Source organism: Delphinapterus leucas, chromosome 1, assembly GCF_059928025.1.
Source record: "Delphinapterus leucas isolate spDelLeu-1000000601 "Yukka" chromosome 1, BTC_Dleu_Yukka2, whole genome shotgun sequence".
NCBI lineage: Eukaryota > Metazoa > Chordata > Mammalia > Artiodactyla > Monodontidae > Delphinapterus > Delphinapterus leucas.
In genome coordinates this window covers 52,711,815-52,731,103 of record NC_143129.1, presented here as the reverse complement: position 1 = coordinate 52,731,103, position 19,289 = coordinate 52,711,815, and the positions used below count along the sequence as shown (strand labels likewise).

At 45.9% G+C, this 19,289-nt stretch overlaps 1 protein-coding gene across 4 annotated transcripts in view; it reads left to right on the top strand.

The window, feature by feature from the left end:
* The window catches only part of RGL1 (ral guanine nucleotide dissociation stimulator like 1), a 281,489-nt gene extending 264,433 nt beyond the window's left edge, over positions 1-17,056 (top strand). For 3 of the 4 annotated variants that reach the window (XM_022593343.2, XM_022593340.2, XM_022593341.3), the window contains 4 exons: positions 684-870; positions 4,700-4,954; positions 9,373-9,487; positions 12,149-17,056. In XM_022593343.2, coding sequence (XP_022449051.1) covers positions 684-870; positions 4,700-4,954; positions 9,373-9,487; positions 12,149-12,336 — 745 coding nt within the window. In that variant the 3' untranslated portion in view covers positions 12,337-17,056. The remainder of the gene's footprint in view (positions 1-683; positions 871-4,699; positions 4,955-9,372; positions 9,488-12,148) is intronic. The other variant, XM_089910063.1, reaches the window with a different exon arrangement.
* The last annotated feature ends 2,233 nt before the right edge of the window (positions 17,057-19,289 follow it).

Here is a 19,289-nt window from a genome sequence, read left to right as displayed (position 1 = left end):
CCTTACATAGACAGAAGCCCTCATCTTTGGACCCTGCGTACGTGTTGAAACCCATGTGCCTAGTTCGCCAGGGTTGGTACCTCCACTCCCCATCCAGAGCAGAATTAGTTTGCATGTTCTGGTTTTCAGTGCACTTTTCATCTCTGGCCTGCAGGGACTTTTCTTACTGTCTTGCAAGCCCAACTTTAAAAAGAAGTTTTAATGTTTCTCATCTAGTTGTTTTATAGTGAAGGAGTTTAGGTTATTTTAGTTCACTAGATTGTTAGAAAAGAAGTCTTCCTTCTTGGTTTCTTGTCCAGCACAGTGCCGGCCTCCTTCTTCTGCCTCCTGGATTTTATTTTATGGTGGGAAGTGATAGGGGTGTGGCCACAATTTGACCCTGCCAAAGTGGTACAGAACTCTCAAAAAATGGAGAACCATTGACCCAGAAAGACCTCAGATTAATATGGCCTTTCATTCAGCTAAGCAATCTGTGTGTTCTTTGAGGTTGGGAATAATCTATTGGGACAAGATGTTTACTGTGATCTGTTAGAAACTTTGTAGCAAATGTTTCCCTAAAATAATAATGACAGGGTACACAAGACTGAGAAAACATCGAGGATTCAGTTAACACAAAAATATTTGCTTAATCATGGATTCCAGATTTGTAAGAGCCTGAATGCCTGGCATTATGTTTTCTGCAGACTGTTTCTGGGGTCGGACATTATCACCAGTAGCACTCCCACCAAAGAACAGCCCAAGTCCACTGCCAGCGGGAGCTCTGGTGAGAGCATGGACTCTGTCAGTGTGTCATCCTGTGAGTCAAATCACTCAGAGGCGGAGGAGGGCTCCATCACTCCCATGGACACGCCTGATGAGGCTCAAAAAAAGGTATATACTTCACCCTTTTCCGTAATTCCGAATGCGGGCACCTGACCTAGTGTTTGCCACACGAGGGGTGTCTGTTTTCCAGTTGATCACTCTACAGCATTTTGCAAGTCATGTTTTTAAGAGGTGTTAAAAGCAGAGTTCAATCTGGGGACTCATTCCTTATAGAAACATGTCTAGAAGCGACATTCATTGAGGCTTTGAAATATTGTTCCATTCCCACATCCAGAGGCAACTGAAGGACTGTGACTTGTAACATGAGCTACACTTTATTCAGGAGATGGAGAATTTTCTTGGAGCAAAAAGTCAAGAGCCAAAGGTGTGTCAGTCTCTCGGTGTCATACCTTGTCTCACCCAAGGTTTTACCACAATAATGGTGCAGGGCAAACCACTCCAAAACTTAGAGACCTCAAACAGCAACCATTTATCCTCTGTCCTGCATCTGCAGGTTGGATTGCGCTTGGCCCTAGGCCATGGGTTTGGTCCAGGTCTGCTCTACCTGCCTCTCGTTATTTTTGGAGTTATGAGCCACCCAGGGCATGCTCTTATTGCACTACATTGGATAAGCAAGAGGGCAGTCTCAGTCCTGCAAGTGCGTAACAAGGCTTCAGTTGGGCTCTGTCTCCCAAAATTTGTTGTCCAAAGCAAATCATGTGGCCAAATCCCACATAAATGAATGAGGTGGGGAACTACATGCCACTTCTCATGGGAGGAACTGTGGAGTCTCAGGGCAAAGGGCACGGATGCAGGGGAGGTTGAGGAATTGGTAATAAGGGTATAATCTACTGTGTCCCCCAAAAGGGAAAGTGATGAGAAGTGATAAAGGAATTCCCAGAGAGAGTTTTTGTTCTCCATAGCTGCATAAATAAGTGAAAAGGAAACAAAAGATCCACCTTCATCTTCTCTACACACCTGCTTCAGTCTGTTGGTCAAGGAGCTTGAGTCAGAGATGTCAACTTTGATGTGACTAGGACTTGCACCATTTGGGGAGGATCTTGGCTGCCATACTTGCTGTGTAAGTGGCTTTACGCTTAGGCCAGTGAGGTAGAGTGTTGGTAACAATTCCTTCCTTTCATTTGTATCTGCCATTCTGCAAGGGGATGTGTGTGCTGTTTCACATTGCGTTATAAGCACCAGCAGCAACCTGGGAACCCTCAGGTGACCTTGTCACAAAATAGCCAATCCAGAAAGGGCTCATTAGACCTGAGATGACTCAGATGCTGCCCTAGCGGGATTTCTCACCTTTTTGCTTTGAAATCTGGAGACACATCTTTAATGCTCCAAATATTGAAGGAAAGCTCTGCGAACACCCAGGGACTGGCTGTTCTCTCAGGCATATCTCCTTAATCAGGGATGGAATCATTCTCCGTGACTTGACACTCAGCATTGACTTTGTCAAAATCTGGAGTGAGGCCCCATCATTCACCTTTTGACAGGTTCTTAAGCTTTTTAGGCCCCATTTCTGATGATGGACATTGTACAACAGTGACAACTAAGCTATTGCCCACATCTTTGTGGGATTTCTACCTGTCCAGGAAGGAGGTAGAATCACATTTGCATCTGTTGATGCAGTGGACGTGCACACAGGTCCGGGTCATCCCTTTTAAAGCTATGCAGAAGCCCTGCGTGTGTCCTGTGCACACCCCTTGCTGCATCCTTTTTGTCTCCCCCCTTATCACACTGGCTCTTCAGTCTCTTGCACAAGTCATGAATTTTAATTCTTTGGATGAACGGTTTTCAGAGTCACGAATTTCTGTGGGTTTAAAAATGAGTAATTGAATTGGACGCAAGTAGTTGCTGGGCTGCAGAAGCCCCGAATGTTAACTGGAAAGGCCTCAGTTCTGCTCAGTGCTTGGCTGGCCCCAGAGACCTTCACAGCTCCTCCCTACCCTGAGGTCCTGCAGCCCTCCCCGCCCACCCTGCCTTTCCCACTGGCCACACTGTGAGGCCCCTCTTTTGAGTAAAGTGTAATTTGCATTCCTTTTTCTTCATTCCCCTGATCATGGTTTCTAAACATTTATTTCACATTTGCTCCACACTACTTAAATTCCCAGTAAGAATTTGGGCTCAAGAGGTGGTCTGTTTCATGGTGCTGTATAACCCAGGCATCTTCAAGGCTTTATCTTAAATGTCATTAAAATCATGGAAAAAAATCTAACAAAAGAAAAAGGATTTATGTGGAGGAAAGGGAAGGGGAAAAAATTGAACCAGTAATTGGAAAGGGGACCCTCTTGGCTACTGTGTAGTATACCTGCAAGCAAAGTCAGGCTGTGAAAATTATCCACCACCAGTTAGCCCTCAAATTGAGCCACTAAGCTGATTCACTTGGGAAGCTAAGAAAAAAAAAAAAGTAACTAAACAATGTTATGATAAAGCCTCAGTTGGACTCCTGCATTACTAGAGTTGTCACATCATCTTGCTGGCTCTATTAAACTAATGATGCAGTCGAATTGAATGTACGGTTATTTAAGGTACAGTTATGCCACAGGAAAGGGAAGTCATAGGAAATAAAATAGAGGAGACTCCATTTTACTTGGAAGCCAGAGAATCAGAAAGCTAAATTTCTGTACTTTGTTTCCATGGGAAGGTAGATGGGTACGAAAGAAATTAGTAAGTTATTTATTTTTTAAATGACTTCCAGATTATTTTATTGGATTAATGTGGTATAATTTAGCTCAGCTCATTTTGAGAAATTATTTGTAATTTTCTATAAAAAGAATTGATATTTCAAATGATTCAATTAATGGTATTTTTTGGACCACCACCTAATGAGTTCGGGGCATCCTATTTCTTTGGTATTTGGTGTTGCACATATAAGAACCCTGTCGTTAATCAGAAAAACCCATTAACTCTAGTACCTCATTCTTTAATTATCCTTGGTATACAACATGAAAATGTGTACAGTTGGTTCTGGAAGCACATGTGGTTAAGTGGTGGAGCCTCTCATAGGCTGTGTTCCCTTGGGCAAGTCACTGTCTTTCTCTGAATCGTGTTTCCCTCATATTTCTAATGCTCTGAATTTTGTTCACAAGATAGCTGGGAGACCAAAATGAGATAAGATGTCTGAAAGCTCATCACAAACCTCACAGCCTCACGGTGCTGGGCATCCCTGGGGCAGTGGTGCGCTGTGTTCAGTCACCACATTCTCACCGACTCCACCCTTGCTGCACCCTTGCTCTGCGAACCTGGCCGTGGAAGTCGGGAAACTTGAGAGCACAGCCTGCCGGTGCTGTCAACAGCTGTGGCCTCAGGTTCCTCAGCAGTAGAGAGGGATTGGGGCCAGGCCATCTCCAGGTGCCTTTCCAGGGCTCATGTTCCCTGCAGAGCTGGATAATCTGTGGTCCTCATCTTAGAGACTTCTAAAAATATAGCCATTTCTCTCCTCCAAAATCTGACGGTGAAACGGAATCACAGTAGAAAGGATCTCTGGGGGCAGGTCAAGCGTCCTTCCTGCTCGAGGCAGTAGGACTGGGCTTTCTGCCCGGTGAGCTTCGGGGTTCCTTCACAAGCCCATATTGCCTCTAGTTTCTGGTATTTGCTGCCACCTGCTGGTTACCCTCCTTCAGAGCAGCTAAAAGCTCTGGAAATGAGAGGACCACCTTGCCTCCCATGATGCAGAGTGATTCGGCTGAGCACTGAGTCACTGACAGGCATCTGCCATGGGGGTGCTTCCACCAGAAATAAGACACACGTGTGCTGTGGGCTGCTGTGGAGGAAATAACGGAAGTTTATTAGTCTCAACCTCGACCTCTGCTTTGAAACTTGGGAAGCACACTGTTGGCCAGGGTTCCTAACAGTTCTGTTTCCTTCTGGGCTGTGTTTACCCTTCCAGCTCTCCGAGTCCTCTTCCTCATGTTCCTCCATCCACTCTATGGACACAGCTTCCTCAGGGATGTCGTCCTTGATGAACCCCCTCTCCTCCCCTCCGCCCTGCAACAACAACCCGAAAATCCACAAGCGCTCTGTCTCTGTGACATCCATTACCTCGACAGTGCTGCCCCCCGTTTACAACCAACAGAACGAAGACACCTGCATAATCCGCATCAGCATAGAGGACAACAATGGCAACATGTACAAGAGCATCATGGTAAGGCGCTCAGACCGACACCCGAGTGCTCACGTGCCGTGTCAGCACATATACGTGCGTTCACACAAAATGAGTATGTGCCACATGCATCGATGCCGAAATCTCCCTGGATATAGACTAATAATACATAAAACTCTGCATATCAGCAGTGCGTATAGGATATAATTTTTACGTCTTAAAAGTTGCTAAACCTTATTCATCCGGGTCAGTATCACCCTCTTCAAAACTCTCGGTTGGGATGACTACATAAATGCATCCCAGGGAAGATGCCACTGCTGCACGCCTCCTTGCAGGTCTTCCTGGGGATTAACGTGTCTGCGTTTATCACTGAATTGCTGTGCATTCTTAGCAATCTCCTCGGTGGTGGCAAAGCTTTCTCCTTTAGTCACTTGGACTCAGACTTAGTAAAGTGGGTGATCAAGCTGGACGTACAGTTTGCGTCCGCGAGGAGCTATGCTTATAAATAAGACATCTTCTTGAGCTTCCTATAAAAACTCTGTTTCTGAGCACAGTCCCAAAAATGTGTTCAATAATGGCAGTCTTTTTGGAATACGTACAGAGCCTCTCCTGGTAATAACGTTAGGTGTGTAAGGTCTGGTGTGTTCATTACAAGAATAGACTCCTTATCTTAAAGGATGTATCATGTATTGAAAAGCAGACTCTCCTTTGCAGTAAAACCCCACAGTAAAGTGTAAATCTCGCATCTCTCCGCATCTTCATGACTTGCCTTCTTCGAGCCACACTGACTGCTTATAAGCTCAGCTTTGAATATGATGTAAGTGATAAGGAGTCACACTGTCTTTTCACATCTGAAGAAAAGCTTTACTAAAGCATTCACTGAATCAACAAAATATTTCTTGAACATTAGTTGTGTACTAGTCATTGGACCAGGCTTTGGGAACAGGGAGATGAATGAGACATTTCTGTCTTTGAGGAACTTATAATCAAAAAGGAGATCATAAAGCATTTTTCAAAACGTATTAAATACTTTAATAGAGGTCAGATCAGATTGTAAAGGGCCTGCAGGCCTCATGAAGGAGTTTGCGTTAGTCTTGCAGGAGAGTCTTATCGCAGGCTTTTAGGTGGCGATCAGATTTGTTCTTTAGAGAAGTAGCTGGCATTGTGGAGACCTGATTCAGAAGTGCAGGGGGAGTAGATTGGAGGTGGCGGAGCGAGTTAGAAGCTGCCATTATATTCCATGTAGGACGTGTTAAGGGTTTGAATGATGGTCTGGAGATGGTATGGATTTTTGCAAGATTTTTGCAAGATTTTTCTAAGTTAGAATGATGGAATTCATCCATTTAGTTATGAACTTTTTGCTTACTGTTCTGGGGGAGTGGAAGAGGGAGGACGAAAGGTTGTCCAGGCAGCCGGATGGTTGGTGGTCCCGTCCAGTGCAGTGTAACTACTGGAGCAGGGGGTTTGGGGTGCACTTAATCCAAGGTCACCACAGGACATCCAAATGGCATCACCTAGTAGATGGTGAGAAACACAGGTTGGTGCAAGGCTGGTGGTGCTGGGGTCGAACGCTGGGAGTTGTCCAGCTCCACCGGCTGGATGCGGTCGTGCAGCGAGTGAGGTAGGGCTGAGGCGGAACCCACGTGGTAGTGAGGGAGGAGTGATAAGGGAGTGTCCGAGAGGAAGGGGCGCCACCACCAGGCAGCCGAGGTCATCAGTGGTATTATTGTATTTTCAGGGTGGTTTACTCACATGGCTTCTCTCACATACGCCAACCAGGGGAGTAAGTGCCAGCTGTGTAACTACGGTGTCTCTGAACTGAAAGGAACCGAGCACTGAACACGCAGCGATGTGGATGAGTCTCTAAAACACCACGTTGAGCCAAAGAAATCAGATACCCCGCATCCTGCCGGAGTCTGATCTTTCAAAAGCAGGCCCAACCTGTGGCGTTAGAAAACTAAGCTCCGGGGAGGGCACAGGGAGTGTATCGCATTCCTATTTAAGGCGGATGAGGGTGACACCCAAGCATCGTTCAGTAACGTAATCACCAGCCACAGGTGGTGGCCGAGCATTTGAAATGGGCAAAGTCCAAATTGAGATATGCTGTAAGCGTGAAATACACACCAGGTATTTGAAGGCTTGGTACAAAAAAATAACAATAATGAGAACGTAAAATAGCTTATTAACAATTTTGTATTGATTTTATGCTGATACAATATTTTGGACATATTGGGTTAAGTAAGCTATTAAAATTTCCCTTTTGAAAAAAATTTAAATGTGGCTACTAGGTATTTAAAGTCACAGATGAGGGACTTCCCTGGCGGTCCAGTGGTTAAGACTTTGCCTTCCAACGCAGGGGGTGTGGGTTCGATCCCTGGTCGGGGAGCTGAGATCCCACGTGCCTCGCGGCCAGAAAAAAACCAAAAACATAAAACAGAAGCAATATTGTAACAAGTTCAATAAAGACTTTAAAAATGGTCCACATTAAAAAAAGAAATCTAAAAAAATAAACAAATAAAATAAAATAAATTAATTAATTAAATTACAGATGAGACTCGAATTATATGTATCTACTGGCCAGTGCTGGTTCAGGATATCAGCGTAAGGCTGCACGGCTGAGCTGTTAGTATTGTCTGTGATCATCATTTCCCCGCAGTAGCGTTTATGGTACAAAGTGACAGACCCTCAAGGAAAGCCCTCGGCCAGCCCATCCTTGTTTGGACACACCTGGGGAGGTTTAAGGTAAAATAAGCGTAGCCTGGTTTTCTCCTTAGGTAGGTTTAAAGCTGATAACTTAACATTAACCACCTTAGCCCAACAACCATCCCGCAAGTTGGTGTCCTTTCTCCTCTGGCTTTTTATGCTCCTGGACCAGTTTGATCCAGCTGCAGGAGTACTTCCTTCAGACGATAAAAAAATTATTTTTCCCCTTTAGAATTTTGTATGCATCTCTTTCTCCCTTGTGTAAGGAGGTGCCAGATGTTTTGGTAACAGACCCTTGAGCACGGTCTTTGTCACTTATAGGGACCCCATTGTAATGCATATTGTTTACTGAATCACAAATACAGCTGCTGCCCCAGATCGGAGGGAGGCCTGTGGGCCCAGACATCCTTGGGCTCACAATAAGAGTTTCTTGGAAAAAATCAGACTACTACGTCGTCGTCTCTTCTTTTTTTTGGCTGTCTCTCTCCTCTTACCTCTTGGTGAGAACAGCTTTTATTTTTAAGTAAGAATAATGTGTGTTTCATTTTGCTTTCTTTCAAATTTAAAGAAATCACCCAAGGGATAGTTACATAAGTCAGCCCCCTTTTCCTGTTGCTCTGAGCACCCTGAGAATAGTTGGCTGATGGGCAAAGATGAAGGGGAGAATTGGGGTGAGAGGAGGCTTAACTTGCACTTTAAAAAATGTTAGATTTATTATTTTTAAACACTCAGAAGCTCATTTTTATTGAAGCGTAATTTACATGTAATTACATACATAGATCTGAAGTGTTCAGTTCTTTGGGTTTTTATAACTATAACCATATATATGTATACATATAGTTACATATGTATACTTCTGTTAAATAACCACCACCCCAAGTCTAGATAAATAACATTTTTTATCCGCCCCGTCCAAAATTCCCTTATGCCCCTTCAATCCTGCTTTAACCTTAGTTGAAGATAAGGTTAGCTAGTTTTCTAACCCCACAGGTTAATTTGGCCTGTTTTTGAAAGAACAGACTCCTGCAGCGTGTCATCTTCTGCGTCTGCTTTCTCTGGCTCACCCGTGATGTTTGTGAGATGCATCGCGTTGTTGCATGTTTCAGTTCTCAGCTCCCTCTAGCTGCTGAGTCGTGCTCTTATCGTGAACGCACTACACTGTCTTTATCCTCCCCTGTTCTCCTGTTGATGGAGATGCAGGTTGATTCCACTTTGGGGCTGTTACGAATAAATCTGCTATGAATGTTTGTGTACAAGTCCTTTCGTGGACATAATGCTTTTATTTTTCTTGGTAGATACCTAGGGGTGGGATTCCTGGGTTGTAGAGCCACTTGTGCTTTTTGAAATGGTCAGCGTACAGAACCGTGGCCGTTCTGACCCACAGGTTGTAACCAGTGCTCAACAGGTGAGGATAATTTTGGCCCAGGACTGCAAACGCTGTGCATTTTTCACAATTCCCTCATATATATTCTTCCACCGGAACCTCCATTGGAACTGGCAAGGCACCCAGTCTCTCTGTTTTGATGGGGTTAAGACACTGTGGCTCTGAGAAAGCAGGTGACTGAGAGAAAAGATGACCTGTTATCTGAGGATGGAGCCAGGACTGGAACTTAGAAGTGCTGGCTCTTGGTCCTTTCTCATTCCACCTGGCCATTTCTCCCAGGAAGGCACAAGACAGCAAGAATAAGAAGGTCAGCACAACTCTTCCAGGAGACATGAAGCTAAATGCTTTACACACCCTTTCATTGTCTTTCCAGTTGACGAGCCAGGATAAAACTCCCGCCGTGATCCAGAGGGCGATGTTGAAGCACAATCTGGACTCGGACCCGGCTGAGGGGTACGAGCTGGTACAGGTCATCTCGGAGGACAAAGGTAGGCGCGTGTTCCTTCTCAAGGCAGATTGCCCCAGTGTGAGAAGACGGGAAGTGGACACAATGTCTTTCTTAAATGGAACCAAGTGAGGGTTGTTGTTTTTTTCGGTACGCGGGCCTCTCACTGTTGTGGCCTCTCCCATTGCGGAGCACAGGCTCCGGACACGCAGGCTCAGCGGCCATGGCTCACGGGCCCAGCCGCTCTGCGGCATGTGGGATCTTCCCAGACCGGGGCACGAACCCACGTCCCCTGCATGGGCAGGCAGACTCCCAACCACTGCGCCACCAGGGAAGCCCAAGTGAGGGTTTTTAATCACGCTAGGGCGGAGTTGCCAGGAGCCATATGCCATCACCTCGCTTGTAGAATCAAGCGTCTCAGGCTGGTCCCCCAGCAACCCTTGTTGCTTTCTGCGGTTTTGCTGAGTGTTCCTCCCGCCCGTTCTCTGTAAACTTCTCCTCAAGCCTTCCTGTAGGAGGAGGTCCCTCCCTGTGTCAGGAGTTGGGGGATGGACGGGGTCTGTTGGCTCTTTGCAGACGGCCACGCACCTCCATTAACCAATAGTGTGTGTCCAGAAAGGTCGCAGTTCCTGCGATAATTTCTCATGGTTTCAGTTAACCACTTATGAGAGTCTGTCCTTCAGTTATCTTTATTCATGATTGATCTTCAAGCGGCAAAAGCTTCCAGCGCCAGGGTTGGAAGGTTCTTTACCTCACACTTACTGAGGCAAAGAACTGGTGATTATGAAATGCTCCAGTTTGCCTAGGAGTCCATTAGTTGAAGAAATCCCTTTTATGAAAACTCCAGGCACATAATCCCCCTGCATGTATCGATTTGCTAATCTGAATTGGGGTTGTATTTGTTGAGGGGTAGGAGGCGAGCTGGTAGGTAACTCCTCTATGCCGTGTCACATCTGAGAAGGAGACTCAGGCAGACTGAGTCTCTTTTCCAAGTGCACAAGGAACAGCCAATACTGTTGACTGAGGCCAACGCTGTCTGCTGACAGACCCAGCACAGACCAATGCAAGTGTCTCAAGGGAGGGCTGTTCCCCAACAAGCATTCCCCCTAGAAAGGAAAAGAAGAATTATACAAGGCGGGGATGATGGAAGGGAGCAGTTATTCATACTCCCTTTGACCAACAAATCACCCAGGGCTATATCTCAGGCCCCGACGAGAGTAGGCGAAGTTGGAGTCGTACCTTTTCTTAGCGATGAAAAACTATAGCCTCTGAGAAAATTCTTGGACGTTTTCTTTCATCCAGCTGAGCCCTAGGTCGTGGGGCAAACCTTTCTCAGTTTCATCTTTTAATGTAGTTACTGTTAAAAGTCCAAGCCTGAAAAGTGGTCTCTTGGGTTTTACCGTGTCGTCCACAAACCAACACGCCAAGGTGAGGCCAGTGGGTGTGAAGGTCCAGGAGTCCTGGAGTGCAGCTGGGGCCCAGCTTCACCAGCTGTGTGGTGGCAGGTGGGCTGCTTGACCTCCCTGGGCCTTGGTCCTTAATTAGTTAAATGGCGACAATACCCTACTGGTTCCTTGTGCATCATGGGTGATTATGACAGGAAATAACGCACCCGAAAGTGTACCGTATTGGAGATGTGTTGATATATAGCTGTGAGGTAGGTTGTTACTGACCCAGGAATATGTGGGCAGGAGACTGGGGACACTTTAAGGGAGTTATCCTTTATAGAACATTTGTGCAAAATGTAGCGGAGTCACGCAGAACCTGACTGCATCAGTCGTGCTGTGGAATCTCAGTGGTCGAAGTTAACGTAAGGTCGACTTAATCCAGTTCTGCAGGCAGACACCTCTCCTGGTTGCCTCCGTCACTCCACTGCCGCAAAGCAAGACTTGCACGTTTTACCTTTTTTTTCCCTGTTGGTTTTTTAAGCTATCCATTACCCCTGAGTGCTAAAGAGTATATAGCTTCTCTTAAAAATAAATTCAAATCACTTTGCTCAATAACTTCATATTATGCTTGGAATAATCCTTGTTCAAAAATTGCAGCTATCTATATAGGTGGGAGTCACTGCAGTAGGCAATGGTTTAAACCTTAAGAGGTAGATACTGTCTTATTTGGTTGCCCTTTAATATTAAAATGCAAGTTCTTAAGGAAGCAAGGCCTCAAATGGTGTAACATACTGGTTTGATTTGGGATTAATTAAAAAATATTTTGATTTTCCAAGTAAAGAGCTCTGGAAAACGGTGTAGATTTTCTGCCTTTTCCCCGTGTTATTGGATTCGCTTAGTCTCTGTGCAAAACTGCATAGTGGAGTGGAAAATGGCCTGCAGGAGGCTAGGAACCCGGGTTTGGGTCCCAGTTCTGCCCCTGATGAGCTGTGCTCTTGGGAATGTCTTTTAACTCCTGTAGGCCTCTGCTTCCTACTGCACTTCCTTCCAGCTAAAGCATCCTGCATTTGCGCATTTGGTTCATGGCTTGAATTTCTAAGATTGGATTCGCACTTAGGTTTTTTAACTTGGGATTGGGAAATTGTTGGAACCGATTTGCGGGGAGGGAGTGGTGGTCACTGTCTGGTTCCATTTGCATTCCAGGGACAAACGGCCATAGTCCCAGCCGTGTGTCTGAGCAGAATTTCCACCTGCCACGGTTAGTGCTGGGCTGACCTACACGAGCTGACTACCTTCTCTTTCCTCATCTTCTTTAGAACTCGTGATCCCAGACTCGGCAAATGTCTTCTATGCCATGAACAGCCAAGTGAACTTTGACTTCATCTTACGCAAAAAGAATTCTGTGGAAGAGCAAGTAAAACTGCGTAGCCGGACCAGCCTGACGTTGCCCAGGACAGCCAAACGGGGCTGCTGGAGCAACAGACACAGCAAAATCACCCTCTGAAAGGAGAGACCAGTGGCCCCTTGCCTGCCAAAGGCAGGGTGGGGCTGAGAACAGGCCGTGGTGATTGCAGCTACCACCCAGTGTTAGAGGATCATTGGTGAGGTGGACAGATATTTATGGAGTACCTCTGGTGTGCAAGGCACTATGATAGGCGTCGTGGGGAGATCGGAGATGAACTTGACACGAGAAGGATGATTCTCTTTGACCTGAGACCGAAATGCAAAACTACCCACATTTATAAATATATATGTATGTACACATATTTGGTATGTGTGTGTATATATATAAATATGAGGGACTTATGGGATATTCTGGACTATGGAGAAACAAATTTGCACAATGGCCTGGGAAGTCGAGGTCACTTTTTACAGGGAACTAGAAGGAACTGAGAACCTCGTCTCATACCTTCCAAGTAAACGGAATCAACCCTAGAAATAGAGTGTCCTTTGTGCCAGTATTATAAGCAGTCCAAACTATTTTTATAAAGGGAGAGGATTACTTTCTCAATCAAGTGCCACCAGAAAAGAACAACCGCAGAGGCGGGAACTGCCACAGGCTGAATGAAAGGCCACCTCGGAAAGGCTTTGGATGAGCCAGTGGCTTTGACCTCTGCTTGCATCGGCCAATTTCTGCTACCCCAGGGAGGGCTAGGAGCAGCTTTGGAGGACTGTCTGAGCCACTGGTCCAGCCGTTGTGACACCTCTGGAGGCAACACAAGCCCATTTTGATTTCTGGCAACTTCATTGTTTGTTTCCCCCCCCTAAAGAACATATCACAATCATTCTTGCACATCCAGCCATGTTCTTTGGTAACTTATCAGCCAGAAAGGAAAGCACAAAAGGATGATGACTCACGTGGACTCTGATCTGTCTCGGAATGCCACTACTTCATTGTTTTTTTCTGATTGCCTTTTGCATGTGAAACTACATGTCTGCAGTCTTTTGCCATCTGGATCGCAGTACCTCTATATTACGTGCAATTTGTTCCTCAGGTGTAGAAATTCCTACTGCGATTGACTGTAACTGATGGTTTTGAGCCTGTGAACGATTTCTGAACAGCGATTGCTCTGTGATTAGCCCCTCGGGAGATGCTCACTGCTGAGAGCAGTGTCCTGTTTTACTTATTAACTTTTATAGCCTTCCTGTGCCTAGTCATGGGGAAAGAAATGGGGCTCCGTATATTATCCAACTCGTTTCTAAAGAGGTACATTCTTCCAGATGGAATCAATAACTTTTTTTTTTTTTTTCAGGTTTCCACACTTGGTATCACAGTATCACTGTTAGTGACACTTTTGTCTCCAGTACCACCATCATCCTCTCCCTTCCAAATCTGAGCTGTGGCTGGGGTTTGAACTACAAAGCCATACGTGGGATACTGACACGTTTAAGAAGCACTTTCAGTATGTTGTCCTTTTTAAGAAGAAAATTCTCAAAATACCAGTTTTTATTCCAAAAATAAAGAATGAACCCAGATATGAAGCGCAGATTGTAATGTGGAGCTTTTTTTTTTCCTATCCTGTAAGACAGCTCCCAAAGGTTATGTGTGATTTATGTTACATAAATAGCCATATGAAATCTGCAAGAAACACCAGGGAAAGGCTAGAGATTTGTGGTGGTGGACCAAAGAACGAGAATGAGCCAGGAAGGCCTCAGATTTCCTTTAGGTCTTTCTAGATCAGACTGCATTGTAAAGACCGAGTGGTTTCAACTAGTTGAAAAGCACTTTTTTTCTGTGTTTGCGAGGCTGGTTCGATTTGTGCTTCTGTGCGTGGAGGAGGGATGGCCAGGGTGCTAGACGTCACGGGGACTGAAGGAAACATAGCCTCAGCCTGAATTTCTTGGTTGGAAGGTCAAAAAGAAAATGTAGAACTGTTGGTTTGGCCTGGTTTAGGGCGCGGCTACCAAGACATACGTGTTGTGCCCATGTGCTCGCCTTGTGTATTTATACTGTATATGTAGAGTCTAGATTTATATACTGCAATGTAAAATATATATATATTTTTTTCCTTTTTTAAAAAAGACAATGGAAGTTACAAGTAGATAAAACATAGCCTCATTTATTTAATGCCACTTTAAATGTCTTAAATTTGTTTCCTGGTGGACAGCCGGGTTAATACTTTTAGCTGCTCGCATATGCTTGTCTTTCTGCATCTCCATCATCTGTTTACCTTTTGGTCAAATTAATAAACTGGCTTGGGACTTGGTTGGCATGTGCGGCCAGACCCAAAGGGATTGTATCTGGAGTATTAATCTGGTGGATCTGGGTTCCAGGTATGTCAAGGAGCATTTTGGAAGCCCATGCTGGTTCAGTTGGAGGGAGCAGAGGGAAAGCCAGTGGCACAGTTAGGAGGGACCCTCTCCACTGGTAAGTGTCATGCGCATTTAGGGGAAAGAATGACGTCTTAGGAGACTGCCATCAGATGTGATGCCTTGCTGGACAGCATTCTTAGGAGCAGTTTGGCTGGGGACACCTTGTATAAAATCAAACTTAGAGTTGGGATCCAAGGCAGTACTTTGCCTTCTTTTTGACAGCCTTTCCTGAGTCTCCAATTGCTACCATCTGCACAATTCTTGAAACCGTCCATGGTGCTCCGGAAGCCGGGAGGGCCTCTGTGGAGGAAGGAAACAAGGTCTTCCCAAAAGGCAGCTTCATTCAACAGATGCATGTTGTCATTCCGTCACGTTGTTTCCAAAAATAAAAAGGGATTCTTAAATGGATCCAAATTATCAAGTTTTCTGGGTCCTTGTGGGATAGTGGAGAAAGTCAAGTAGGTGTTCTAATAATCGATAATATGGGCAGGAAAAAAAGGGATTTCTATGTCTGGCACTAGGTGACTATGTTTTCAAGATCATCTGAGAAAATGGGTTCCCTTGTTTTGCCTCCCTGTAGAAGCAGCTTGGTGAGATTTTGCCTGAAGGAATAATGTCTTAAAATTTCCTTCTTTGGAGCCTTTTCAAATTTGCCATGCAGCACAGGACCATTAGAGGCATACGGTATTGCCCCGTGTCCCAGTTTTAGTGGTATCGAGAAGTTTCCCCGATGTCAACCGTCTTTTTCTACAGGGCTGCCGCAATGGCACCAGTGACGACCTGTATCCACAGTTCCACTATGAAAAGTTATTTCTGTCATGTTTTGAGTTACCGTTTCCCCTAGGATCTCTGTTAGAATGAAATAATTCTGGAAGGGATTTAGCCTAGGCTAAAGTAACAAACCATGAAATCTCAGTAACTTAAGATATGACACGTTGGAAACTGAGCTAGGTATTGCAAATCGGGCAGCTCTCCTTAGCGGCTCCAAGGGTCCAGGCAGCTTCCATCTTGCAACTCCGCCATCTCAGATTTTTCTTTCAACTCCCAGTGATGGTAGCGAGAACTCACAACTGCATTAGACGAAAGGGACCACATCACTTCCATTCACAGTCCGTTGGCCAGTCTATGGCCCCAATCTAAACGCAGGGGAGGTGGGGAAATGTAGGAGGGCACCTGGAGTAGACGAGCATTTCCGTCCCCGCACAAAGGAGTTCTGTCTTCTCACTAGGGTGCATGGCTTTGTTCATCTTCCCACATTCTCCGAAAAGTGTTTGGAGGAGATGGCAGTGAGGACTTGAGATGGGGGCTGCACAGAGCAAAGGAAGGGTTGAAGAAAGAGAGGTGCTCAAAGGAGGAGAAAAAACAGGAGTAATTTAATTTTGTTTAGAATTAGCCTTATAGAATTTATTTCTAACATGCGGTCACCACCAATTTACATGCTTCTAATGTGGTCCCTACTTTAAACTAGGAGCTACTTTACAGACGTAGTTGTATGTCAAATTTTTAAAAATCTAGGAAATTTAAAGTGTTTACACATAAACTGTGAGATTCAAATAGAAGCCAGACAAATTTAGTTAATTTAAGACTCTGAATTAGAAAACCACCACTTGGTGTGGTTTTTCAACATCTCTACCCAGAAAACTGTGTGGAGGCAATTCACTTATTTAACAGTTTGAGGTATTTAACATTTTCTTAAGAGTTGGAATGAATCTTACAAATCATGTAGTCCTCGCCCTTGTATTACAGATCCCGGGGCTGAGGCCCAGAGCAGTTACGTCAGTTGCCAAAGGTCAAGTGCAGGGCTCTGAATGACCAAACCCTGCTATGTGGGTGTCACAGTGGACTGGGCTTTCCTGACAGATGCTCCTCTACAGCCTGCTGGAGCTGGACAGGATGCCTGGGGTCTGTTGGCTCTATCCCCAGCCTTCCAACCATGTGAATTTCCAAAAGCTACACGTGAATTTCCACAGGCTACCTTGGTTACATGTGCATCTGGTTGGTTCTGTCAAGTCTCCAAGGAGAGATCTGCTGCTGGTCGGAGAACTGCTGCCTGATATCCTGAGCATCATTTCATCTTGCAGATGGGGAAACGGGGCCGTAAGGACCAGGATGGCATTGCGAGTTAACTCCCACCTAGGATGCATGATGAACCCGTGGGGTGGGTGAAAAGCACCAACTGAATGAGGAGTTAAAGGAGCAAACACCAGTGATCAGTATCGAGTACTTCGTCACAGTTTCCTCAAAAGAAATCATTTTTATTCCTACGATTGTCTCAACTCAGAGCAACATTTTGTGCTGTAGTCACAATCTCCCACACAAAGGGTACCGGTAAGTCAAGTTGAGAAAAGAAGAAAAGTAAATGATTTAAACTGTTTCTAGATTGCTCCAGCCGTTTTTAAAAAAAAAAAAAAAAGATGGGCTGGCCAAAAAGTTCGTTCGGGCTTGTCATACCAGCTCATGGAAAAACGCGAGCGAACTTTTTGGCCAGCCCAATACCAGGGCACCAGTTTCAAAATGGGAGAGAAGCATTCTAAATGGGAGAGAAGCATTCTAAATGGGAGAAGCATTCTAAATAATACCTTGCCCCCAGATGTCTACTTCTGATGATCCTCGTTTATATAACATCTGACATCCAAGCCTCCAGCAAGTCAGCGAATTGGTCTAATCCGCTAAAAAGAATTAATGTATGAGATTTCATAGATGGGAAGTAAACGGGGGATGGGGTTGCAGAGCTTCTTTATACATCAGGCTGCGTGTGTATGGGAGAGAGAACGACAGAAACATTGGATGTTAGTGAGGAAACAAGAAATGAGGCAAACTCTCTCTCTAGAAGCTTTGCATGGATTCAGTTTGGTGTGGGTGGGATCTGACTGCCTAGCTCTGACTCCCAGCCCACTTACTATCTTAGGCAAGTCATTTAGCTATTGCTTCGTCTAAAAAGTGGGGATTGAAAATAGTTCCTACTTCTGGAGATTCACGTAGTATATTACATTACACAGCACACGTAAAGAAAGCACTTCCCTCTGGTGCTTACTTTAAGAGTTCACTGCTGTTATTCCCGGGAAGCTCGTGGCCTAAGGAGGGGGGGGCGTGCTGTCTTCTTAGAAGCCCTCCAGCCTCCTTCCCTAATAAGCAATGACACAGGGCAGATGTGACACTCAGACATGGGACTTGAGATGCTTGAACAGCACCCTGGGAAAACTGAGCCTGCTGCTGCTTTGGGGAAAGACTGACTCACAGAGCTGGAGGGCAGCCAGGGCTCCTGCAGCTTGCTCCACAGACCCGCTCCAAAGAGGCTGGGGAGAGGGGAGTGTGGGCCCAGCGCAGCCCTGACCACAGTGCCTCCTGGCGGGGCTGAGGCTGCACAGGGACACACACTGGGCGGACTCGGAAGGGAGCCACTGGCCTGTGTGAGACGGCCCTGAGCTGGAGCATCCCCCTCCCAGAGCCTAAGGTGATTCCTGTCAGGGTCCCCACCTTTTTTGGATTCCTTCTGTGGTCAGGGGGGGACAGGTCTCTCACCAGAAGCTGAGCCCCCATTCCCCTGTTCTCCCAGACCTGTATCTTTCTTTCCCTGCAGAATGGGGCTCTCTGCTCTGACTCTCCCTCTGCCCAGGGATGACTCACGTGCAGGACAGTGAATTGTTGCTGTTCCACAGGCACTGGGGGCCCTGGGCATCCCAATTATTCCTTTGCATGCTGTCCAGCTCACTGCCACCTCAGCCTCTCCCGTTGTTGCAGGTTTGCAAGGATAAAATAGTCATTTTAAGGACTTGGGTTGCCACTTCCTTTCCAAGCCTCTCTTCTACTATTTTTTTCCCTCTGGTTCCCTCCCTTTCCAGCCTGTGCACCAGCCTCACTTCTCCACTAATGAGCCTGAATCTGTTTTCTTATCCCTTTGGCCCTTGCACTTCTCTCCTGGACATAAACCTCTGTGCTGTGCCCTGGAAGCTGCCTCTTTCCTCTCCCCTCTAATTCCCTAAGGCCTGCACCCCTCATCTGTCCCCTCCCTGCTCAGCTATGGGCATGGTTTCCTCCCTGTGGCCATTCTAAACAGTAATATCCCCTTCAAGTCTTCCCAATTCATGCTGGCATTTTACAGAGCAGTTAAAACCCTTCAGACCACACCATCAATACAAACATCTCAACTCCTGTCTGAGGGTCTTCCCCGAACTGCCAGTTCCCTTTGGGAGAGGACACTTTGTCACAAGTTATTTTCTAATCTTCTCTGAAGAACAGAGAGAGAGGGCTGTCCAGGACACTGAAAATCATGTTCCCTCATGAGCAAGAGCCCAGATGCCTGCCCAGCCTCCCCTAGAACAGGAAGCACCCAGAGGAGCCTCCTCTGCACCAGCGGGGTGGGGGTGGGGGGGCACGAAGCTGGTGTTCAGACATAGAGATTTGGTCAAAGTGCCCACAGCAGAGGAAGCCAAGCTGAAGAAACTCCAGGGAGGGGCAGAAAAAATAAACTCAGTAAATTAAAGAGAAACCAGTGTTCAGAGGTGATCCTTCATTCTTTCCATCCCTTTTGAGGGCATACGGGAGGGCGGTTTGGGGCTGTGAGTGGCCTCCCTGTTGTGGCAGGAGGGACCTGAGCTAAGATCATCTCAATATCAGTACACCTACGGGTGGAGGCTAAGACAC